Here is a 26728-nt window from a genome sequence, read left to right as displayed (position 1 = left end):
TTCCCATATCTCTTCCCGCTTGCGTCTCCCTCCCTCCCACCCTCCCTATCCCACCCCTCCAGGCGGTCACAAAGCACCGAGCTGATCTCCCTGTGCTATGCGGCTGCTTCCCACTAGCTATCTACCTTACGTTTGGTAGTATATATATGTCCATGCCTCTTTATCGCTTTGTCACCATTTACACTTCCCCCTCCCCATAGCCTCAAGTCCATTCTCTAGTAAGTCTGTGTCTTTATTCCTGTTTCACCCCTAGGTTTTTCATGACATTTTTTTTTTTTTAAATTCCATATATATTCAAAAAGAGTCATGTACCAAAATGTTCATTGCAGCTCTATTTACAATAGCCCAGAGATGGAAACAACCTAAGTGTCCATCATCGGATGAATGGATAAAGAAGATGTGGCACATATATACAATGGAATATTACTCAGCCATAAAAAGAGACGAAACTGAGCTATTTGTAATGAGGTGGATAGACCTAGAGTCTGTCATACAGAGTGAAGTAAGTCAGAAAGAGAGAGACAAATACCGTATGGATGTGCGTTCTTTTTCAAAATGGCAAGATCATTCCATTTCTTTGCCGTATAACCTCTGTTTATAAGGATGACAAATCTTTTAATTATGTTTAGCTTATCTATGACATTATACTGTAGAGTACCAGTGATTATTGCTTAAGCTGTCGATTTAATATTAATTTTCAGCTACGTGCTTTCCATATTTTAAACACCTGTCCAGATTTCCTTTGATGCTTATCCTTGAGAACATTTCCATGTCATCCTGTCAGCATTGAAGGAATACAAATTCAGATGAATTCTAATGCTGGTTAAGCAGTACCTATCTGTGGTATATTTGCTGGGGGTGGTAGCGAGGGAAAGATACCAATTCATATTGAAACCAAATATTTGTAAGTTGAGACTATCTGGATTACTCCTTATTTTACTAGATTGTGAGCTGTTGGAGAGAGCATAGGCTGTGTATTTCCATTTATGTTTCCCTGCAGCGCTAATCACAGAGGTCTTGTGTATACTTGACATTCCCTTAATATGTTAGCTAATTGAGTTAACAGGATATTTATGTATCCATAACACCAAAGGGATTATCAGATTAACAGTTGGTCCAGGCACTTATTAATCAGAATGAGCACGGGCTTTAAACTACAGTATGGCTGCATAGATATATGTACATATACCAGATGAACGTAGGCCTTGATTAAAGCCACATTTTCAGTTACCATTTACCACAGAGTCACATGATTACAGTATATTCTGTATAGTTTGCTGTAATTTAGATCACCTTAAGAAGCATGAGCAACTAATGAAAGAAAGCTGTGGTTCAGGAGTCTTTTTGTAAGTACTGCCTTAAAAAATACTCCATTTGTCTTTGAGAAACCTTGGGTTTTCTTTTTGCTTCCTTGAGAAATAATTAAAGGAGAAATGAAGAAAAATCTTTGGGGAATTAATTTGAACATTTTAATGTTGCATTTGTTAACATTAGCTTTCAAATGCTTAAGTTTTTAAGACTGTAGTTCTGTATATGATGGAACAAATATAGTAATGATGTATTATGCCTTTAATTTGGGGTGTTATCCAGATTTGCTTGGAATAGTCCTATTATACGTTTTGTCCCAGGTTAATTATTACTATTCACTCTCAGAAACGCCCTGGTGTGGAGGATTAAATTTATGGTCAGCTCTTGGAGGTTTACAGATGTGGCTTCTTGCATGAGTGGACAGTTACTCCTTAGCAACAGTGAATTGATAGAGACCGCTTCATTCAAGGAACTTTTACTGTCAGGTAGTTAACAGAAAAGAAGAGGTGTGTTGCTTCCTCTCCCCCTCAAATACACATACATCTAGAACATACATGAAAGTGACAGAGAGGCCAAAATCATATTTCTGGCCACAATGGATTTGTACGGAGAGCAGAGGAGGTTTTGTTTTGGAGAGTACAACAAACATGTAAGGTCCTAAGTGAATGTTGTGAGTTCTGGATTAGCTTTTTTAAATGAAAAAGTATTTAATATGGTTCCTTGCCACCATACTAACAGTAGCTTGAAAACAAACACTGGTTATTCAAGATCTTCCTTAATTTTCAGAAAATCTATTATTTTCATTTTCTAGTGAACCAGAAAATTAGATTATTAGATAATCTAAAATTAGATTATTTTCCTGTTAGCAGTATGGTTTCTAGCATAGCGGCTATCAAGCTTTTTGGTTACAGACCCCTTTATACTCTTAAAAATTACTGTAGACCCCAGAGAGCTTTTATTTATGTGTGTTATATCTATTTTTTATTAGAAATTAAACCTGAGAAATTAAAATATTATTTTTATTTTTTTTTTTTGCGGTACGCGGGCCTCTCACTGTTGTGGCCTCTCCCATTGCGGAGCACAGGCTCCGGACGCACAGGCTCAGCGGCCATGGCTCACGGGCCCAGCCGCTCCGCGGCATGTGGGATCTTCCCGGACCGGGGCATGAACCCGTGTCCCCTGCATCAGCAGGCGCACTCTAAACCACTGCGCCACGAGGGGAGCCCTAAAATATTATATTTAAAATATTATTTTGAGAGTATGCATAATAATCCCATTACATATTAAGATAATATTTTTATGAAAAATTATTTTTCCAGAATGACAACATTTAGTGCAAACAGTGGCCTTGTTTTACACTTTTGCAAATCTCTTTACTATGTGGCTTAATAGAAAAAAAACGGATTCTCCTATTTGCTTCCGCATTAAATCTATTGTGATTTCACATGTCATGTAGCCTCTGGAAAACTTCATTGTATACTTGTAAGAGAATGAGCATGAAAATGGCAAATAACAGCCTAGTGTTTATGAAAGGAGTTTTGACCTTGCAGATTCCTAGAAGGGCCTTTGGGACGCCCAGGAAGCTCCAGATAACACTTTGAGAACTGCTGCTTTGCCAGAAGCTTGGCCTGTATTCGATGAATATTTTCTGCATCCTTGAGGAAGTACAATTTTGTCCCTTTATTTGAGAAGCTGTTTTGTAAATATAACATTTATTAAGCTGATTTTATAGTTCCATGAAGATTTTTGGTCTTACACAGCAAATCCACATATTAACTGATGCTGTTTGCCAAAAATGTAAGCATTTTAAAAATGTAGTTTCTAGAAATACCTTTTGAAAAATAATTTCTTGAAGTTTTTGAGAACTGTACTCGTTTTCTATTTTGTTGTGTTTTTCTGTATTTTTTTAAAAAACCAAGAGTCTGTCAGTGTTTTCAATAAACTCAAAGTAGGGTGTAATGCTAATTATGTGTAACGAATAGTATTTTTTGGCACAATTCAGTTAAATTTAAGTTTTAATAGAAAATAAAAGCACCTTCAGGATGTTGATATTTTTAAATGTCTTTTTTCCCCATGGATGCTCCCTTTATAGTTATATTTTTAATACACCATAGATGCTGTATTTTGTAGAATTTAATTATGGTTTAATATTTGCCTTTTGTTTGTGCTACTCTTCCAGTCACTTTGCCATTAGACGTGAGCTTGTAGAGATTAATTCCTTTACAAGTTATTTGTAAAAATATTGATATTTCTATCAGAGACGTTTTTGTCTAACATAGAATTTTTGTTTTCCATAGGCTTTTAGATTATAATAGGATTAAGAGATCTTAATAAAGATAAAATAGTTCACCCATTTTATAGTTAATGTAAAATTATCTTTTTTACTTTTTAGGTGTGGAGTATGCTGATAACTATTTTTGTTGCTTTAAGTTTAGTGACCATATCACCTTCTAACATTTTTTCTTTAAAATTACTTCCATTCCTTTTTGTACCTTTGTGATTAATTATTTTACTTTATTAAGAAATAGTTTTATAGTAGTCTACATTCTGTTTTTTTTAAAAGGGTACATGGTAGATGATGTATATGTATATATAGTATTTAAAATATTGATACATAGAAAAGCATGTGGTGGAAGGTAATATTTAAAGATTTTTATAAAACTTTTTGTACTCAGTTTTTTTGTGCAGAATTTACTTACGAGCTTGATGACTTGACAGTAGAAATTGGTGAGACATAAGGAAAGTGATCAGGCTATCAATTTGTAACATGCTAGTGTTGATGAAATTTGTCATTTACAAGTGAGAAATAGAAAGCATAGTTCACATAGTCCTTCTGCTGTGCTTTTTTCTTTCATTTGAACTGAATAGAGAAGTGATAGGTAGTAACTATATGTATTAGCTCTTGCTCCATAACAAATTACTGTAGAACATAGTGGCTTAAAACAACATACATTTATTATTGAACAGTGTTTGTGGGTTAGGAATGTGGGGACAGCTTAGCTGGTCCTCTGCTTCAAGTTCTTTCAGAGGCTTTGAGATGGTCATCTCAAGGGCTTGACTAAGAAAAGATTTCTGTTCAAGTTCACTGACCTCTTTGTTGAAAAGATTCACTTCCTCTCCAACAAGGTAGCGGGCTTCATCAGAGCGTGAATGCTGAGAACACAGTAGAGGAAACCAGCAAAATAGAAGTCACTCTCTTTTGTAACCTAGTCACGGAAGTGACATCCCATCATTTTTGCTGTATTTCGCCTGTTAGAAATAAGTCATTATATCTAGACCACACTCAAGGGGAGGATATAAATACCAGAGGTATAAAAAGACATGAATACCAGGAGGCAGGGATCAATGGAAGCCATGTCAGAGATTGCTATCACCTAACTCTTTTTTGCCATAGCTATATAAAATAATGATGCGATACATTGAGAATGCGTTCATAGATAATTTTTATTCATTTATCTTTTGAGTACAGAGCCTCTATTAACTTCGTGGGAGTTTTTGAAATATAGATGAGTTCCTTTTGATATGATGTTTTGCTGGTCTGCTGTCTTTCTGTTTCTTTGCATCAATTCCTTCAGTCCCTAAATAGGATTTTAGGTCCCCCCCACCCCTATGCTTCTTTACGTTTACAAGTACTTATTACATACTGGAATTAGTTAAATCCTATTCTCTTTCTTTTGAAGATGCCAGATAGTATAGGCTGTCATACAGCTGTACTGTTTTACTTAAGAATGTCACATGCTTTGTTTGTTTCATAAGAATTTGAAATGGAATTTATGTTACGTGTTTTGAATATTGAGGTGCTCAGCAATGCAATTAGTAGAGAAGTTTGGATGTAATCCAGTGATTTGCAAAGTATGGTCTCTGGTTGGCAACATCATCATCTCCTTGTTTGGAATGCAAATTCTCTGCCTCACTCCAGACCTACTGAATCAGAAATTCTAGGGGCGGGGCCCAGCAATCTGTGTTTTAACAAATTCTTGAGGTGATTCTGATGGCCACTGAAGTTTCAAAACCACTAATCTATTCATTCCCTTTAGAACTTCAATATTACTTTTCCAAAAACTTTTGGCCTGTAATAGAAATCTTGCTTTTACTATTGTATGCAAAACTTTCCAGGAAAACAAACATTTTTTCCCTACTCATTTTACAGATAAAGGATACAAAAAAGAAACACAGTACGTGCTTTGTGTATTTCAAGCCTGTTGGCTGGGCAGCATGTATGTTGGCCAGGACAGGTGTGATTGTTGAGGGAGACAGGACGGGGAATTTTGAGATGCATTTTCTTTTTCATTACACTGTTTCTTTTGTTAACAAAAGTCAAATACCAAACGGTGATTATTTTAGATGAAAATTGTATTGGTTTAACATTATATCACATATTAAATTTTCTTAGTAGCATTTTGAAAATACATTTGCTAATTGTCAAAGAATGGATTGTATAATGTTTCGTCAACTTTTAAATTCTGTTTCAGTGAACACTTACCAGTAAAGATTTGCATTGAATTATCTTAGATGAAATATGGGTCTCACAAGAAGGACCCTTTATAAGTTCTCATGCCAGCTTTCTGATGTGTAGATACTGTTTGGAAAGACATCTATATCCGTCTATCTATGTTGCATAATTTTTGTGTTCTTAATTCTTTTCAGTTGATTTTTTAAAAATCTGTCCTATGATACTACTGTAGTAAGATTAAAATTTAAAGCAAAATGTTTGTAATTTTAACTACCTTCGTAGCATACTTAATAGTTTGGTTATATTCTCTTATTTTTATGTTTTGTGAAAGTTTGATAAATGTTTTTGAGGACTAAATTTTGAGAGGTCTGACTAGTATTTTCTTACTTCACATGAATTCACATTGTAGTTAGCTGAAGTGATGCATGTTGCTCGTGTATTGACTTAGGGAAAGTTATTAGGATTACAGAGTGGGTTGCTGAAGTTGGTATGGTTTTTTATCTTACACACCTAGGACAATAGTCATTCATTTAAATAGTCATGTATTTAAATGTGAAAACTAGGTCACATAGTGAAGTCCAGTAGTGCTCTAAAAAAATCTATACTGTTCTAAAGAAAATCAAGTAATAGTAGACATTAAGAACATTTAATATGCTCTGCCTTCCTTGATTTCCCATTTAGTTTGGTGTCTGGGACTCTGCTAGTTTGTATTGTTTGCTGGATTCTTTTAGCTTAGTAATATAGGAAGCAGCAAGGTACCTCAGGATGGATGAGAATTACCATGAAGTGTAGCTCATTTTAGTAGACTTGTGGATGCCTAATGATTTTTGAAACATGATGGCTGCCTTATATATCTTTTTCAATCTTCTTGGTTTTTGTAAGTTTAGCGTATCCTTTTATTGCACGGGTGGTAAAATAAGGTGCTTCATTCTTCATTTTAAGGCCATTTGCTGCTTTAAGATCTTTTTGTATAAACCTCTTATTCTGGTAAAACATGCACAGAAAAAGTTTAAATAAATTATTGGCAGATGTTTCATTGACAAGCAAACACTTGAAAGCCGTTTTTTTCCTATGCATTTAGTTAATGAATTAGATTACTTTTTCCTCTTTAGGAATAGTTTTGATGCAGTTTTTAAGATTGGATTTAGTAAACCATTCTGACTTTGTTGAAGTTATTATGGTATAAAATTTTCCTTGAAAAAGTTATTTGTTTTTTAAATTTTTCTACTTAGAAATGTCATTTTTCTTCAAACAAACTTATAATTTGCATGACACATAAATTTTAAATTAGGGTTTATAGGCACATTTGACCAATGTAAATTGAGAATGTTTATACATAGCTTATTTCTTAAAGTTTAATAATGTGTGCCAATGAGTGAGAGTCACTCAAATTAGTATTTACTGACTTCTATAGAAGTAGACTTAGTGTGCCCTAGGGGTTTATATATATGAATTGGCTATACCCCCTATCCTCCCACAAGTCAAGGGAAGTAATAACCTTTCCACACTTCTGTCAACAACAGTAAAACAATTCACACTAACACTTGAACCTCCCTCGTAGCTTTACTAAAGTGAATATCCATCATCTTCCAAGTTACCTTGCACTACCTGCAGTATTTAAGAGCCCATTGATCACTTTCCCTATTAAACTGTTAAAATAACAAGATCAGATGTTGATTATCAAACTTAGTGTTAATTTCATGGAGTTTGATATTTGTGTATGCACAAGTGTGCTGTTTTAACTGATGTCTCACTTCGTTTGTGATTACAACTAGTGGGGGAAACCTTGTTATGAAGTTGTTAGACTGGGATTTCATCAGGAAGTCTGACGGTACATTTGAATTGTTGGTCCTCTGCAAGAAAACAGAATGCTGCTTTTGACGGAATAAGCCAGGACAATGAGGCGAGGGGTTTTATTTCAAGGTTTTCTTTGGTGATGGCATAAATACATAACAGGTTATGAAATCCAATTACTATATTAAATTTCATCACTTGTTTTTTAGGTATTCCAATAACTGTACCACCTCCAGGTAAAACTTTTTTTCATGTTTTCTCCATCATTGTTAATAAACATGAAATTTCAAGCTTACAGTTACAGGAGGGACAGTGTTGATGTGGTTAGAATGTGGAATAGGCTATTGGGATTTCAAGGTCCTATTTTCAGCTCTGCCTTTGCTTCATTCGAGTTTTGATTAAGATATTTAGTTTTCTTATACTTGTCTTACCCATTTCTGTAGAAATAGACATTCTGAGAAAGTTTTTACCATATCAATTTATTAAAGAAAACAGTATAGGATTAAAAATAAAATTTTTATTAAAAATTGTTTTTTCAGACCAATGAATTTTTTATGTATGATGAAGTGACTGCAAGAGAAGAGAAAGATCATTTATCTTGACTTTATCATGGTTTCTGATTTTTTTATTTTTACCCTGCTGGCATAACTCAATGTTGTGAGAAAGTATGTTCTGAACCACACAGATAGGTTGACAGCTGGACAGATGGTTGTTCATAGAGCAATGATTAAATTGTTCATTGTTGTAAGGATATGATCAATAGGAGTTTATATGTGGCCCAGTGTTTTTTACATTTTTTTTCAGTTCTTTTTAAATTTTTTTATTTTTTGGTAGTGTGATACAAATATGATAGCAAGTGTATTTACTGAGTTCAGTATTAAAAGTCAAGAAGTATAAAGAGAATGAGAGGTGACAATGCTTGGAAGGGTGGGTCTAAGTTCAAAATGACCTTGATAAACAGAAAATAGTGGAGTTTAGATAGCATGGGATAGTATACATATTTAGATGTGGGATAGAGAGTCACTGATTATGTATGAATATGGCTGAAAAAGACGTACTAGGAAAAGTCATAAAGGAATCATTGGTGTGTCTTTATAGGTTAAAAAGAAGTGATTGTAAGGCTATATAAAGTAGGATTGTGACTCTAGGACTAATGTAGTAATTGCTAAATTTTACACTGCTAAGATGCTTAATAGAGGAGAACCTAAAAACTGGACACAGTGAAGATGAGCATGGTGAATTTGAAACAGCTTGAAGCAGGGCTAAAAATGGATTTAAATGGACTTTTGAGAAGGGTTAGGAGAACTGGGGTTCATTTTTACCTAGAATACTAAAAAGGCTTAGTGGAAGTGTTTTCAAACATGTATTTCAATGGATTGCTTTTTGTCCTCATGCAGATCAGCATATGAATTGTAGTGAGAGAGATTCGAATTATATAATTTAATGTGCTTCCTAATAGGGTTATTAAAGCTTGGCAGGAATTGGTGTCATAAGGAATTGGTATCATAAGTTGTAGAATCTTCAAGTCTTGTTGGGATATTTTATTGCCTATCTGAATTTGAAAGTGCAGAGTAGATTTAACTGTTAAGGTCCCTTGTAGCCATACTCTGTGGTATTTCATTTAGGTTTTGTGAATTATTCACAATGCAGACCTCATGATATAAAGGTGCAAATTATTTCATTTCTAAACTAATTTAAAAACTATATTATGTGCTTTTCTTTATAAATTAGTTCTTTAGGGTTGTGCTATTTAAAACGTATTTTATGATGGATGTTCTCAGCCTTAAGCATTTATATATTTACTGGTAAGATTTTATTTATAAATTATACATTTTAAGGAAATTTATATACATCTAAACTCTCAAAATATTTTTTGAAAGAGGTAAATGCTATTTTATTTGCTTTTCTTCTAAAATACTTAAAATATATCTGGTGGCAACACTACTACTGTTTTATATATGGAAAAGGTAAGGCATTGAGATTAACTTTCTCACACTCACAAAATGGGCTGTGTGTGGTGCTGAAAATAAGACCGGGTGTCCTGACTCCCAGTTTGTGCTCTGTGTATTAGACCAGACTGTTCATTTAAAGTTATATTCCTCCAAAAATCTGTTCATAAATTTAAGCTCCACTTTTTTTCTGTCCATTATAACATAGAGAAGCACATTATATCCCCAGAGAAATTTAGTGACACACAGCAACCTTAACTCTTGGCATTAAGTGTACATTCTGTTAACTTTTTTTATCTTATGATTGAATGTTTCAGGTTTTCCTCCTCCACCAGGCGCTCCACCTCCGTCTCTTATACCAACAATAGAAAGGTAATCAGTATGGGTACTGTAAACTTTATCATTGATAGGCTTCTGACAGAAGAATCATATGTATCTTGGTAATATTTTCAAAGGTTTAATTTTATAAACAATAGTACCTGCCTTTTAATTCATAAGTCTAGATCTGTATTAGTTACTTTTATATAAGATGTTGGACCTATAGCCTAATAACAAAACAGGACAAAGAAAACTAAATGATAGTATTTTGAAATATCTTGCTTTGATTTACGATACTCTTATTAAAGAAACCCCTAGATTGTAAAATCTTGGCTGTAGTCAAGTTTTGTGGGATGTACAAACAGATGATTAGTAATCATGAATAATGCATGTCTGTTTTAGGATTAAGTAAGGATAACTATTTTCAGGGACCACAGTAAAGCAAAGCTGCCTTATTCCTTGCTACCCAGTGCAACTCAGCTTCCACAAAGGGAGATTGGATCCCTTCTGCGTGGCGGTAGCCTTATTTTTTATACCCTGCTTTTATGGTTTATGTTATTTGGAATGCTGTGGTAAAGAACATTTACCTCATGGATGGCAATACCATGTTTAACCCCATAGGTTTTGGAATCACACTAACCTGGTTCAAATTTGGCTTCAGAATTTCCCAGCTTTGTGTTCTTAGGCAAGGTTCAAAACTATTCATTGAGACTCAGATTCCTCTTTTACCAAATGGGGGGTTGATAGAGTTGTGAAGATTAAAACAGCTAGTGAATATAAAGCATCAGCACCATTCTTTGCAGATAGAAATAACTAATAAATGGTAGCTATTATTATTTCCTCTTAAGTGGCAAATAAACTCTATAAAAAATACTGTATTTCTGAAAAAATGATTTAAACTATATAAAAAGAAAAATTGTGAGAACTTTACATCAATAACATCAAACCAAGCATATGATTTTCAAACAAAATGATAAAACTCGGTGAAGTGTGACTTGTGAGACCATAGGATTTAATTTTAAGTTCTTGTTAAACATATATTTGTTTTCACAATCAAAATGTTAAAAAGTAGTATTTGTTGATTCTATCAGTAGCGCTGAATTTCTGATTTTTAATTATTAAAGTCAGTTTTTTAAGGCAAAATTTTAACTAAAGTCTGAAATACTTTGTTAGCCTCGAAGTTTCTGTTACTTATTGTGAGTCAGGCTGAATTGATTGGATTACTCATGTTAATACTAACAAGCTATATTTTCTTTACAAGTAGGTGTTAGGTTTTGAGGTTAAACAGCTTGTGTTTTTAAGTATTAAAAAAAGTTACAGAATTACAGGTACCATTATATGGTGATTAAATAAAAGTCATAATTCTGCTTTATGTTTTGCATTTGCACCTAATTATTAAAATTCAGAACTTCCTTGCAACACATAAAAATATATTTTTCTTCGACAGTGGACATTCCTCTGGTTATGATAGTCGTTCTGCACGTGCTTTTCCATATGGCAATGGTAAGTGTTATTTTTTAATTGCCCAGATTCAGTTTGAATCAGTAAAGTACTTAAGTACTTTTAAAACAATAGAAACATAGTTCCATTGTTTAAAGTACTATCTTACAGAGCAATTAAAAAATATTTACTACAGGAATAACTAGGTCTTACATATATTCCAGGTCACTTAACAGAATACTTTTCATTTCTTTACCAGCCATACTTTTAAAAATTAACAAATGGTGACACAACAGGGATATTTGTCCCTTGCCTTTTCCCAAAAGGATTTAGGATTTGTCACCAAATTGTCGATCTTCACTGTCCATAATCTTTTTTGTTTCTTAACTCACGGTATCTGACTAACCTCTTTCTCATCTTTCCCCCTCACTGGTTTATCTTTTCTTCTAGATCATTTGGCAGGTTCTCCTTCATGTTCACTCTTGACAACTTTATCCCTTCTAAGGCCTTCTAATACCACTTTCTGCTTAGATTTCTTGATCCATTCATTTATTTTAAAAGAGCTGTGCATTGTACTAGGTTTTAAGGATACAGTAAACTAGACATAGGTTTGCTTGCCTTCAACAAATTATAAGCTAGTGAGGAAACAACCAGGTGACAGAAGAGGGTATCATAGGAGCATGATGGAGGGGTCTCCCACTCCACTGGAGTGGGGTGTAGATGATTTGGGGTTCAAATCATGTTCAGAAACATGGGGGTGTGAGAGAGTGTGGTAGGCTTTATGAACTGAGTGAAGTGTGGTGTGGTTGGAGAGTAGAGAATACGATGAACATCTAGAGATGAGATAAGAAATGGTGCGGGGGCATTACAGCCATGCTGTAGAGTTTAGACCTTAGTCAGAGGGCTGTGAGGAGCCATTTAGTTTTATGCTGATTTGCATAATTGTTAGGTTTACATTTGAAAAGCGTCCATTCTGGCTACTTACTGTGAGGAGATTGGGGATTTGTAGTGTGGGAGAAAGGTGGGAAGGGCAGAGATGCCTGCTTGATTGGGAGAACAAGAAGCTGTTAGAGTAATCCAGGGGAAGAAACTTATAGTCCTGAATTCAGCGGATACCATGGGGGATGGAGAAAATTAGTGGTTCCAAAGGCATTTAAGGAGTAGAATTTGTAAGGCTTGGTGAGAGATCAGATATTTGTATCAGTCATATACTTTCAGTTAACCTTCTAGGTTTCTGTGTCAGGGTTTTGTACTGTCCTTCAGACCCACCTTGTTCAAAGCCACATATTCCATTCATTCACATCAAAAGGTAGTCTTTCTGTTATTTGTTTCAGTGGTTATGTCACATTTTTTCCCCTGGGCTCCCAGGAAGTCATACTCTTTGGGTTGGAATCTTGCTTCCCCCTCTCATTATTTATGTGACTTTTGTAGATCTTTAACCATTAAATGGAGAGCATGATTCTTCCTCATAAGATCAGAGAGAATACACTGAAGCATGTTAGTCCTGCCATTTAATAAACACTCAAATATTAGCTGTTACTTTTCTGATTATCCCCATCTCCAACAAGCTCCAAGTTCCTTCCCTTTTCTGCACTTGGAGGCGGTTATTTTTCACATCTGTTAATTGAAGCTTGAATATAAAGGACTCAGCACAGTACCTGTAATATGTACATACTCGATAAGCATTACTTATAAAATTAATTAAAATTTATTTTTACCTTTTTTATGGCACTTAACATTTTCTGCTTTGTCATTAAATTCCTGTATATTTGTTTCAGTACAGATGAACTTGAGGAATAGCCCATATCAGAAAGAATAAGACTTTATTCTTGAGATTACCTGCTCAGTTTCCTTGTGGAAGATTTCATTTTTAAAAAACTGGCTAATTAAGCATTTAACTTTTTCTCAAAGTAATACATGCACATTTTTAATAAAAAAGCAAGAGTTTTCTGCTCACTCTTTACCACCCCCTCAGAGATGAGCGGTTTTCCCCCCTTTAATGAGGATGTCTTTAGTACTAACAATGATAAAGCATAGCACAAGAATTAAATAGAGGAAAGTTAGGTTTCTTTATTCCAGTCAAACAAAGCCTTGGGATGAAGATGATAAATACTACTTCCTCTTTATCGGTAATTCTGTTTTACTTTTGTTTATTTTAGAATTTTGTAGTTCATCCTCAAATACTACTAAACTAAGTAACTGTAGATGGAAAACAATGATTTTTCTTGATGTGCATATTAAGATTGTGCTTACAAAGTAATACCTAGTTTAAAAGTAATCTTTGCAGGAATATTGAAGAACTGCAGAGACAGACATTTTTAATGGTTTTTAGTTCTTTTGATGGTCTGCATGGCATTTCTGCATAGGCTTATCACCCTATTTCTTGATTATATAACTTTAGATACCATCTGTTATCTTCTTATTGTGATGGATGTATATTTTACTCACTTACCATCATTACTCCTCTCCTATTCCCCTGAAGTGAAATTATATTACTCTTTCTTCCTCTTTTTATTTATATACCTACCCTCTGTTTCATGTACCATCAGTCTCTACTACTGTGTCTTTCCAAGCCTTCACCTCTTTTTCCACCTCTGCCTCCCTGCTTTGATCAGCTGTACTTCTAACATTCTGTCTTGTAACCAAAATTATCTGTGCCCTGACAAATATTTTATTCTAAAAGCTAAACAGTAAACCATAGTCACATTATTATGACTGTGTAAATATTCTGTACTATAGCGATAATTATACTCAAGCCCCTCAAAGAAGAAATTTTCTATGGCAAATACATTAAAAGTATCATTTTTTTTAACACTTCATCAACTGTGCAAAGTCATACCACATTTTAATTGGGTTCATATTTGAACCATGAGTTTCTCTACCTCAAGTATACAAAGATATTCTTTAATACATTTTTCCCCAAAAAAAGTTTTCAAATTTCTTTTTCCTGTGTAAGTTCTTAAGCCATCTGGAATTAATTTTTGCCTACGTTATGAAGTAAAGATGTAATTGTCCCAGTGTTACTTGTTTATCCTTCCTGAGGGATCTACAGTGTCATCTCTCCATTCGTGTATCAAGTTTCCCTGCATGCATGGATCTGTTTCTTACCTTTCTAGACTATTCATTTGGTTAATTTAACTGTCCCTGTGCTAATAATGCCACACTACCTTAATTTTGAGTTCTTTAGTAAATCTGATACCTGGTTCAGCGAAATCTATCTACCTTATTCTGCTTCAGAAGTATTTTGGGGCCATTGCTCTTATATATCTATTTTAGAATCAACTTTGCAAATTCCATGAAAAACTCTGTTGATTTTTATTAATAATTAACGCTTATATTATGCATACAGTATGACAAACACTGTTAACTCATGTAATCCTCACAGTCTTATAAAGCAGGCATAGTGTTACGACCCTCATTTTATGGACTAGGGAATTTAAGAACAGCCAGATTAAGGCCATTTTCCCAATGTCACACAATAAGTGGCAGAGGCAGGCTTTGAAACCTTGTAGCCTTGCTCCAGAGTCCTTTCTCTTACTATACCATGTTATTTGTTACATTGATGCTCTAGAACAATTTGTAGGAATTCATTCATACCTTACAACATTGTGTTAATGTATGAACAAGTACTCTCCATTTAGGGAGGTGTTCTTTAATGTGTTTCAGCTGAGTGCTATAATTGTCTCCATACACTTCTTGCACATCTTTGGTTAGATTTAGTCATAGGTACCTATTTTTTGTTCTTATAAATGGTATATTCATTTAAGCTCCATGTACTGTTTGTGTTTGCTTGTATTTAGAAATATAATTGGTTTTTGTTTTATTTATATGTATATATATTGATCAATATATATGTTGATCTTGTAGCCTGTTACCTGTTGAACTCTCACTATAATTTGTCTGTGAATTCTCTTCAGGCAGTATCATCTGCAATTCCTTCCGTTTCAGATTCTTATTCCTCACCTCCCCCCGCCCCCAACCCCCTTTTTTTGGTCTTATTGTTCTGGCTAGGATCTCCATATAATATTGAAGTACTGAAAGTGGAGTTCTTGTCTGGGGATACCCCCCCCTTTTTTTAAAGGAAATGCTTTTATATTTATACTACTAGATTTTTACTCTTAGGTTTTTGATAAAACCCTATGTCAGTGTAAGGAAAATCTCTTCTTGTTTTCCAAGGGCTTTTAAACTGTGAACGGATATTGAGCTTTATGAGATGCTTTCTGAGTTGATCATACTGTTTTCCTTCTCTGTTAAATGTGGCAGATTTCTAAATTTTTCTAATATTGAGCCACCTTTTATTTGCTGAGGTAAACCTAACTTGGTCATGATTGATTTTACCTTTTTATTTTTAAAAATAAACACTGACTTATTTAGGATTTTGACAACTAAGTTCATATGTAAGATTGTTCTGTGATTCTCCTTTATTTGTACTGTCCTTAACTGGTTTTAGTATTAAGGTTATACAAGCCACATGGGATAAGTTAGGCAATAATCTTTTTTTCCTATTCTCTGGAAGTTTGTATATTATTAGAGTGATCTGTAGTAAAAGTCACCTGTAAAAGCCATCTGGTCTTGTGGGAAGGTTTTAAATTACGGGTTTAATGTCTTTAATAATTATGGTACTAGTAAAGATTTCTTTTCACTCTTGAGTTACTTAATGTGTTGGTCTAAAGTATATAATATTCTCTGTATTGTTTAATCTCTGCAACATCTGTAGTTGTAGTCCCTTATTGGTTCTGATAATTTTTATGAGGTCTCTTTTTTCTTAATCCTGTCAAAAGATTATCATGTTTTATTCATCTGGTCTTTAAAAACCAACTTTTAGCTTTGTTTATTTTATGGTAGTTTTCTATTTACTTGATTTCTACTTTTATCTTTATTATCTCCCTTCTGTTAGATTTTTCTATTTTTTCCTAGGTTCATAAGTTGAAAGCTTAATTCATTCACTTTCCATCTTTTCTAATGTAGTGTTTTTTAAGATTAATTTCCCTCCAGAACAGTTTTCATTTCTAGACTTTTGATATATTGGGTTTTTGTTTATGTTCGGTTTTTAAATTATTTTAAATTTATGACTTTTTTGACCCTTGAGTTATCAGAAGTGTGTTTTAAATTTGATATATATGGAGATTATTTTCCCATAATTTTTAATTTTTATCTAATTTAAATTGTATGGTGGTCGGAGAACATGGTGTCTATTACACTTATCCTTTGAAAGTACATAGTATATTTTTATAAATGTTTCATATGGGTGAGAAGAATGAGTATTCTTTACCTGCCCTGGGCAGTATTCTATGTTATGTCCATTAAATCAACTTTGTTAGCGGTATTTTGCTCGGTCCTCATATATCTATAGTGATTTTTTTGTTTGCTTGAAGTGTCAGTAATGGAAAGAGTATGTTAATCTCCCACGATCATGGTGGATTTTTCTATTTCTACCTGTATTCTGTTAGTTTTTACTCCGTAAAAAGTAAGGCAATGGTGTTAGATATTTGGAAGTTTAATTTGTTCTGTCTTCTTGGTCAGTTGCATCCTCCACCTTCAAGTAGTCATCCTTTCTTCCCGGAGTAATCCTTTTTGTATGAGTCTGCTTTAATACAGCTACTCATATGGAAATTGGGGGATATTAGTATTTTATTTTATTACTATTTTATTAGTATTTTCCTTTTTTTCTCCCATTCTTTTACTTTCAACCATTTTGTGTGTTTTTTATGTCTCTTATCTTCAGCATTTAGGTAGAATTTTTAAAAGTACAAATCAATAATCTCTGTCACTTAACTGATTAATTAATTCAGTGTCTTTTGTATTGTGATTTTTGAGCTATTCACACTTGTCTCCCATACCCCCATTCTTTCTAGTTCTGTTTTGAATTGACTGAATTTTTCAGGTGATTTTTAAAAAATTCTATTTTTCCCTACATTGTTTTGAAATAATATACTTATTTCTGTTTTTTAGTGGTTACTCTTGAAATGTAATATGCATATATCTGGTAGAAGTTTTTTTTGGTGAACTCTGTTGTTTATAACTTTCGCTGATTTTTGTTTATGAATGCCTTTGTTTTAATCTTATTCTTGAAATATAATTTTGAGTACATATTTCTAGGTTGTTACTTTCTTTCAGCACTTTGAAGATGTCCTTATGTATTCTGGTTTATATTTTTGATGTATTGGGAAGTTTGTGGTGTATCTAATTCTCATTTGCTGTTCACCTTGCAAAATGAAGAGTCTATATGTTAGATCTTTAAGGTTTGTTTCTGGGTATTTACCCAGACTGTGGGTATTCACCATATGTTATTTCTCTATTCTATATATAAAATAATTTTTTTTAATCTAGTGAAGCATTTTTGTGGGATATTTACTTTTTTTGGTCTTCTTTGTTTTTTAGGTACCATAACTTTTGATTTAATTATTATTATTTTTTCTCTGTAGTTGCCTTTCCCCACCTTCCTGGTTCTGCTCCTTCATGGCCTAGTCTTGTGGACACCAGTAAGCAATGGGACTATTACTCAAGAAGAGAGAAAGACCGAGATAGAGACAGAGACAGAGACCGAGAACGAGATCGTGATCGAGACAGAGAAAGAGAACGCACCAGAGAGAGAGAGAGGGAGCGTGATCATAGTCCCACGCCGAGTGTTTTCAACAGGTATGTTCAGCGTGCAGTAATTTGTACACCTGTATTTTATATGCACTTCAGAATTTATAATTTATATTCAGTGCCAGGATGGAAGATCCACTACAATTGGGAAAGGATTGCTTGAAGAGTAGTTAGGATAGCCATTTTAAAAGCATCAAGGCTGTTTATTCATAAGGACTTCCCACTACCTAAAGCAGCAGTCTTCAAATTTGTTTGTTCATTTCTTCCTTAAAACAATTTTGAAAATGTCATACCCCCTCACATATTTTTATCTTGGCGTCAAAAATTTTTCACCTTAAGTATAAATAGTTGGCTATATAGATATAATTTCCAGTCTGTTATAAATCTCACAATTTTAAAATAAAGTTATCATTACTCTATTATATATCCATTGGATTAAGAATACTATAGTGATTTGCTGAACATCATTATCCATTTTTTAAAAATACATAAACAAGCTCTGTAACAGTTGGAAATTCTGCGTTTCTTTTTGTGCTTGAATTCTTACTTCTGAGCCACGTCCCCCAAAGAATTTTATTCTAATGCAAAATATCAAAATATTTTTTTTCTTGAAAGTTTTTTTAATTGATCCATCCTATCAGTCTTCCCTGCAACATACCTATGTAAGTTAAAATGTATTAAAAAATTAATGACCATAAGATTAAGTATTTAAAAATTTTTTGATTTTAGTTATTTATTTTTATATATAAATATAATACAAATTCTGAAAAATAATTTAACATAACTACATTCTTTAATGTGATGGAAGCGCTTCTTCCCATCCCTAAATAATATTTGTATCCATGAATGAATGTTACTACTGTTAGGGGAAAAAAGCCTTTGCCATTTGATTATATTTCTTTCTTTCTTTCTTTTTTTAATATATAAATGTAAGCATTGAGAAACCTTGTTCACATAAAATATGTAAATAAGAATTGATGGAATTTTGTTGCGGTTCTGTCACTAAGTTATTTGAGCACTTTAAGATTTCGTGATATGTCAAAATTACACAGCTAACCTGTCATGAAAAGTTACTTTTAAGAATCTATTACCTCATGGCTCAGTTTTCTTAAAAGCAGATAGTTGGAAACCACCTGATTGTTACTTGGTGAAATTGTTTTCTACGGCTGCTACAATAAAAGTACCATAGACTGGTTAGCCTAGAACAACAGAAATTTACTCTCACAGGTCTGGAGGCTAGAGGTCTGATATCAAGGTGGCAGCAGGTTTAGTTCCTTTTTGTAGGCTTTGAGAGAATTTGTTCCCCGCCTCTCTTGTAACTTCCGGTGGTTGTTAGCAATCCTTGGTATCCCTTGGTTTGTAGATGATGCTTCACTCCAATCTGTGTCTGTCTTCACACGGCATTCTCCTCTCTGTGTCTGTGTACAAATTTCCCTATTTTTATAAGGGTAACAGTCTTTGGATTAGGGTGCAGCCAAATCCAGTCAGACCTCGTCTTGCCTTGATGATTACATCTGCAAAGACCCTGTTTCCAAAGTCTTTAGTTTTCTCAGTTTCTTGGAAGAACACCAAAAGGGCTTTACCAAGACTTATCAGAAGACTACCAATTATACTTAATACTCTTTATTTTAGAGGTACCCTGTTCAACTTAATATGCTTAGAAAGGGTTAGGAAAATGGAAATATATCTTCTCCAAAATGTCTGTAAAAATGAAACACCTTTATGTGTATTTGATATTTATTTTCATGCAAACCTGGAGCTGCAAATTTCCCCCATTCCATTTATGGAAAATAGCTACCAAATAACTTAACTGGTAAAAGACAGCTCCTATTGTCAAGCCAGCAGCCACATCACACCCAATTTCTATGGGAAAAAAGTCTGACTTCATTTTTCTGTTCAGTTAAATGAGTTTAATCCATATTTCCTGTCTAAGTCTAAGATAAAATAGTCACAGAATTCAAAATAAGGTGCTGCCTCCCCAGCACTTTCTTTTGCTTTCCTTCAGAAGGAATTTTTGGTTTTGTTTTTTTACTAGTTCAGGGAAAATTCTTATGACTCCACACTACTCTACACGATATCTGACGTTAGAACATCCCAGGACACAGGCCAAAATATTCCATTTCTTACTTCATACTTTGTAGCAGACAGATGTATAAGAGAGAAAGGCCTAAAGCCCTATAGAAGCTTTATGGTTCTTTGAATAAAATAGGTCTTACTGACACTAATATTTTAAATTAGATCTTCTTGATGCCATGATGGTTTTTATACCCTGAGCCAATAATGTACTGTAGTAAAATTGGTGAAAAGAATGCCTTTCTTTTGTAAAAGGCCAGGAACGTGATGGAGGAGAGGTTAGCCAGAGAAGTGGCATATGTGTTACCTGCAGGTGTATCATTAGGCAGTTCATGTTCAGGAAAGAATAAATATGGAAGTTGGGGACCTAGAAGTTGATTCCCTAAAACTTTCTGTGCCATTGGAAAGAATTCATTTATTGCTAGCATAAAGAATAAAGTCAAAATTCTTTTTCTGATCCGTAAGTCACAAATTCAGTGCACCTTTCTATATTTTAACCCTGGCTCTCTCCCAAGGCAATATACTGCATGCTCTAGCTACACTGAACTACTTGCTCTTCTGGAAAGCCTCATAGTTTAGCACTTCCCTTCTTCATGTTATTCCTGTCCTCTCTGCCTCACAAACTTTCACTGATTCCTCAAGGTTCAGCTCGTATTTGTCTTCTGTGAGCAACTCTGAACCTGAAAGAAAGAATTAATTATTCCTTCACATGCTCCCTAAGCATTTTGTGTATTTTCTTTAAAGCATGTCTTTCTCTTTCAAGGTGTTGACTATCATTTTTCATCTCTGTATCCTCAGCACTTTGTACAGTAATGCCTGGAACATAATGAATGTGTCAGTGAATAAAATGACTTAACACGTATCAGGGAGGAGGGTGAATACAATAGAGAAAAAACAATCTTGAAAACTGTTGGTGAAACTGTGTTAGCCAGATAGGTTTTGAAATGGATAAAAATCAACCCTTATATCAAAGCGTTAATTTGGGCATCTTTCTAATTAACATATCCATTTAGGTACCTTCACAATGTAGAATGAAATAAGTTAAAGATAACTTTTTTTTGTTATCAGCTATTTTTATGGATAAGATAAATGTAAGGTACACAGTTTTCTGATTTTGCTGGATGAGATGAAGTAATATATCAGTTCAAGATGTGAGCATATGCTTGATTCAGACAGCATTTGTTTTGTTAGATGTGATCATGTAATCATATACTTCTTAATCCAGAAAGGTCCTTAGGGGTTATCCAGTCTAAATTTTGATTTGTCAGGTGAGGAAATGGAAGCATAGAGAAATTAAAGCAACACTAGAGCCATACTGTCTACTGGAAATATGGTTGAGATATTACTTAAAATCCTTTCTAGTCTTGAAATTAGGTAGTTTAAAAATTTATTACTTTTCATTTGTTTTTATTACTCTTTCTGTACTTGATTTTTTTTTTTCTTCCTCTTTCGGGGGTGGTGGGGAACCAGATTCATTCTTTCATTCATGTAAACTGACTTTTTTTTTAACATCTTTATTGGAGTACAATTGCTTTACAATGGTGTGTTAGTTTCTGCTGTATAACAAAGTGAATCAGCTATACATATACATATATCCCCATATCTCTTCCCTCTTGCGTCTCCCTCCCACCCTCCCTGTCCCACCACTCTAGGTGGACACAAAGCACTGAGCTGATCTCCCTGTGCTATGTGGCTGCTTCCCACTAGGTAGCTGTTTTACATTTGGTAGTGTGTATGTATCCATGCCACTCTCTCATGTAACTGAGTTCCTGTTATGTACCAGGCACAGAGTTGTGTGCTGAGGATACAGAATTACTCATACACTGTCGTTACAGATTTAACCATGTAATATTGTCACAATATCTAGGACTGGTTAGAAGTTTAAAACTTTATGTAAAAAAAAGTGCAAGAAGAAACTCCATAGGATTTATTAATCTTTTTCCTTCCTGTAGCTCCTAATAATATGACTTACACACTGTAGGCACCTGGTAACATTTTATTGACTAGATAAGTAAAGGTATGGTACATACATGCATGTTTGTGTGTATGTGTGTGTTGAAGTGTATGTTTTGAGTTTGTGTGGTGGGACATGTGCTGTTAATAACTTCAGTCACATAAGTGCATGAATTCTGTTAAGTTCAAGCGCATTACTTTCTGGGAAGTTGAATTGTTTCTAATGTAGTTAAAATTAATATATTTGAGATAGTACTGTTATCTCTAGAATGTACATGTTCACAAGGTAAGGAGCTTAATGCAGAACTTCATAGGAAACAAGTCTGAAATGAATTGCTTTGCTAGAGCTCGTAACTTTTCTTTGCATAAATTATAGTGTTTATAAAATTCTTTGTCCATTTCAAACACACTCATGCACAAATGCTACTTAATTTTTATTGAAGCTAAAAGTGTTAACGGTTAAACCATATTTGATTTTCATGTTGCTAGCTGTAGGGCATCAGGCGTAATGTTTACTTAAATCTGACTAAAAGTTCAAGGCCAGAGAGGGAAAAAAAGGTGGAAGAATTTTGTGTTGTTCTGAATTATCCCAGGAATAAAGTGTTCTCTGGAAAATCCAAATGAAGTATAAGGAAAGGCCTTTTTTTTTTCCTCAAGACTGAGATTTCAGCAATATGGCATGTAGTATGTGATGTTACAAATTAGACTCATTGTTTTGAAAATTACAGACCAGTTTCAACATCTGTTTTTTAGGCCGCTTAATTGTGGGCCAGAGAGAAGGCTGGTCATTCTAGGGTGTTTGAAATGAGCTCTAATGATTTCCAGGCTCAGAGAAACCTTTGTGCTGCAGCTGCTTATCAGAGAAGGGGTCTTTACATTTTGTGTACGAGACCAAATCTTCCACCATCTGTAGGAAGGGTCCCATCAGATGGCTGCCTTCAGAATCTTAAAGGCCTCAAAGCTAACAAGAATTGGTGTGAGGGTTAGAGGGAAAAAACAGGGTTACAAAGGACGAATTATGAGATAATTGACCTTAGTTATTTTTAGGTAAATCCAGTTGGAATCATTACAAAGAACCTCATTTTTAAAGAGGATAATATTAATGCTAATATTCGTTTGTCATGGTAGGTGTGAGTTTATTCTCCTTTAGAAACTTTATTAGAAACAGTCACCTTTACAGAAAGCGTTCTGCTTCTGAAAATTTTAACATTAAATTTAATGAAGATGGTGAGCCTGCCTGTTAGCGGCCATTTGAGGGCCTGCTCTTGTTCCAAACACTTTGTAAATGTTATTGCCAATTCTACCACTATCCTGAAAAAGACTGTTGCCAGTTTTACAGATGAGAAAACTGAGTGTTCACAGAGGTTAAGTAACTTACCCTGGGTCATACACTTAGGAAATAACAGTCAGGACGTGTTCCTGGGCCTGCTCTGCACGGACTCTTCCTGCTACTCCACACTGCCTGTCATGGTGCATTGCCTTTCTGATGACACGCTTCCACCTCCCCAGTACCAAATACACATTTATGATTAGAAAAAAAATCGTGTTTGTATGTAATATATGTGTCCGTGTGTGTGTGTGTGTGTATCATCCATATATATATGCATATATGAATACTCTTTAAAATAACATTAAAAATGTATCACAGGCAATAATAACTTGGTCAGCAATATGACTTGGCTTTAGGTGTCGCACTCCTGAATTATCACTTTTGCTAAGAGACCACAGTTAGGCTTTGTTTTTATATGGCTTATACTTTCACCTGATTCTGTCTCCTGTTATTCTCTCTCAGATTCCTTAACATCTTGAGGCTATGTACAAATTCTAATTTAATAATTTGTATAAAACATATATTTCTAGAAACCAAAGCTCTTTAGTACACAGTGTTCTAAAAGATATTTTTATTCATTCTAAGAGTTTACTGACATTAGGATGTAGAAAATGTTGACTTCTGTGCTGAACAAAAAGAAAAAATAGACTTGAAGGATTGAGAGAAAAACAGAAGTATGTCTCCATTTTCACGAAAGGACATGGAGAGACAGGTCTAAGGAGGTAAAGATGACTACCATCAGTCCCAGTTTCACTAGTCCATTCTCTCCAAAATCAGAAAATGGAGGCAGAGCTTAATATGGATTTGAAGTTGTTCCCATGGTCCCCTCCCTCCAGCTTCCTCCTCCTCACTCCACCCCCGCAACCCGCCTCCCTTACCACACAGATAGCGTTAAGTTATTGGGATGTCAGAATTCAAGTATGTCCGTAGGCAATTTTCTGCCTGCATTTTGTGTGGAAATTGCTTTTTTTTTTCAGTCTCTTGTATGATACTTTATTATCAGCGCCACTTTTCGAACAGGATTTGCTCACTTCGTGTTTCTTTGTCACATTTTGGTGATTCTCACAATATTTCAAACCAGCAAAACGTTGACTTGCTGAAGACTCAGGTGATGGTTAGCATGTTTTAGCAATAAAGTATTCTTAATTAAGGCATGTACATTGATTTTTAGACATAATGCTGTTGTACACTTAACGGACTGCAGTATAGTGTAAACAACTTTTATATGCATTGCGAAATCCAAATTTCGTGGACTTGCTTTATTGTGATATTTATTTTATTGGTCTGAAACTGAACCTACGGTTCATATCATTGAGGTATGCCTGTATTCATAAATTTGCACATCTACTAAGAATGCCAATATATGGCGGTTTACAATTGCCTGCTTTCTAATTTGCACTGGAAAATGGAAGTTGCTTTGATGTCACTCTGTTCTTAATGTTTATACTACTTCATTAGATGAATGTATACTTTATGTGATTCAAAACCTTAAGAACCTTTATCTACTTGGACTATGTCGTCATAAGCCAAATATTTTTAATATATTTTTAGAATCTTAACTGTGTGCCTAAGATTTTATAAATATCATTAAGAATTTTGGTTGGAAATCTGAGATACACAAACATGCTTTTAAGTCTAAAAAGTAAAGTGAAGCCGCTGATTAAAATTTAAATCAGTTACAGCTCCCAAATTTTGAAGAAAAACAGCATTTATATAAAATTTCTACCCTATAACAACTGTGAAAGCACAGAACTTGGCCCTTTAACATAACGTGTAATCATTATATATTTTGTATTCTTGTATTAGATCTAGTACTAATTTGGGAGCAGCATTGTTTTCCTCTCAGTTCAACAAGTATATACTTTGCACCTATTCTGTGTAAGATGCTAACATTAGGACTTCTGGTTTGGACTCAGGTCACGTCTTTTGTAGCTTGAAGTCATTCAGAATCAACAATCCAGTTGTCAAGAAAACTTGTTTCTATTCTGATTTCAGTGATGAAGAACGATACAGATACAGGGAGTATGCAGAAAGAGGCTATGAGCGCCACAGAGCAAGTCGGGAGAAAGAAGAACGACACAGAGAAAGACGACACAGAGAGAAAGAGGAAACCAGACACAAGTCCTCTCGAAGGTTTGCTCTTTAATAGTGAATCATTTTGAAGCCAAGAGAAATTGATTTGTTTTCAGGAAGTAAAAGCAAACATTTCTAAGTAACCACTAGAGCATTATATGTGTTCCTAATTGGAAGACTATAGTTGGTTCCTTATAGGTTTCAACAAAGATATTGAAATCTAACCAGATTATAATGCCCATAAGCCAAAATTAGCATGGAATAAAAAATATGAGAATTAGACTTACTACATTATCTTGGGTGGGGGGGGGATTTGTCATATGAATCAGTTTTTAGTAGTAATTGTTATTAAACAAACTGATGTTCAGTTTAATCAAAGAAAATTCAGGGCCTTATAGTCCCCCCCACCAAAAAAAAAAAAATCAGCATTAAATTTTAATGCCTATTGTTTGCCTAAAATCAACTCTAGGAAGTATTTCCTGTTCTGATCTAGTGCTTCAGTTTCTAATTTGTAATTTAGTCTTTTAGAATGAAGTATATGGGCCCTAGTGGCCCTCTTGGCATAGTGGGCGGTGCGTCGGTCTCATAATCTAATGTATATGGTCCTTAGGGTTCTAGGAAAATATTAATGAAGGTGAGCATTAAATGTAAATATAATCTCAGCATAAAGGTCACATAAAAAATAATTACTCCCCAAAATGTGTTTGAGAAAAAGAAAGTATTAGATTATTTAAAACCCACTGTTATACCGAGAATTTACCTAAAGTAGGTTGATCCGTCACTACTTAAACATTTTTAAGAATACACCTTTCTTTTTTCTTTAGTAATAGTAGACGTCGCCATGAAAGTGAAGAAGGAGACAGTCATAGGAGACACAAGCACAAAAAATCTAAAAGAAGCAAAGAAGGAAAAGAAGCTGGCAGCGAGCCTGCCCCTGAACAGGAGAGCACCGAAGCTACACCTGCAGAATAGGCATGGTTATGGCCTTTTGTGTACAGTAGTGCCAGAAATAGATACTATAAATCTTATTTTTCTGGATAATGTTTAAGAAATTTGCCTTTAATCTTGTTCTTTTAGTATGAAAAGTTAACTTTTTTCTTCTAAAATAAAAGAGTGAATTTTTCATGTTAAGTTAAAAATCTTTGTCTTGTAATATTTAAAAAATAGTAATGACTTTGTATCGAAGAAAGTAATGTGAATGAGTCACTCAGCAGGGAATTTAAAGAGCTATGTTTAGCTGTGTACATAATATCTGATTGATAAAGGTCAAGGTTCCCTCTTGGCCAGTTTCCTTGAGGAGTTAATCAAATACCAGTCTCTTAAGAAGTTGCACTGCAAAATGCATCAAAAGGCACCTCTGAGTCTTGAGATTAAAACTAGTCTTTTATCACTGCTGTGGCACTATTGCTTTGCATATTAAAGAACTCATACAGTTTTGATACTGCA

General features: G+C 34.3%; 1 protein-coding gene across 14 annotated transcripts in view; it reads left to right on the top strand.

Annotated features, from left to right (window-relative positions):
- The window catches only part of FIP1L1 (factor interacting with PAPOLA and CPSF1), a 65779-nt gene extending 39320 nt beyond the window's left edge, over positions 1-26459 (top strand). For 9 of the 14 annotated variants that reach the window (XM_027102951.1, XM_027102949.1, XM_027102944.1 and 6 more), the window contains 6 exons: positions 7765-7791; positions 9822-9876; positions 11270-11325; positions 17688-17901; positions 25205-25342; positions 26107-26421. In XM_027102951.1, coding sequence (XP_026958752.1) covers positions 7765-7791; positions 9822-9876; positions 11270-11325; positions 17688-17901; positions 25205-25342; positions 26107-26254 — 638 coding nt within the window. In that variant the 3' untranslated portion in view covers positions 26255-26421. Of the gene's footprint in view, positions 1-7764; positions 7792-9821; positions 9877-11269; positions 11326-17687; positions 17902-25204; positions 25343-26106 lie in introns of all 14 variants that reach the window. The other 5 variants (XM_027102952.1, XM_027102950.1, XM_027102946.1 and 2 more) reach the window with 2 other exon arrangements.
- The last annotated feature ends 269 nt before the right edge of the window (positions 26460-26728 follow it).

This window comes from Aethalodelphis obliquidens, unplaced genomic scaffold (genome assembly GCF_003676395.1).
Source record: "Aethalodelphis obliquidens isolate GAN/ISIS:26980383/991018 unplaced genomic scaffold, ASM367639v1 scaffold6, whole genome shotgun sequence".
NCBI lineage: Eukaryota > Metazoa > Chordata > Mammalia > Artiodactyla > Delphinidae > Aethalodelphis > Aethalodelphis obliquidens.
This window is presented reverse-complemented; position numbering and strand designations above follow the sequence as displayed.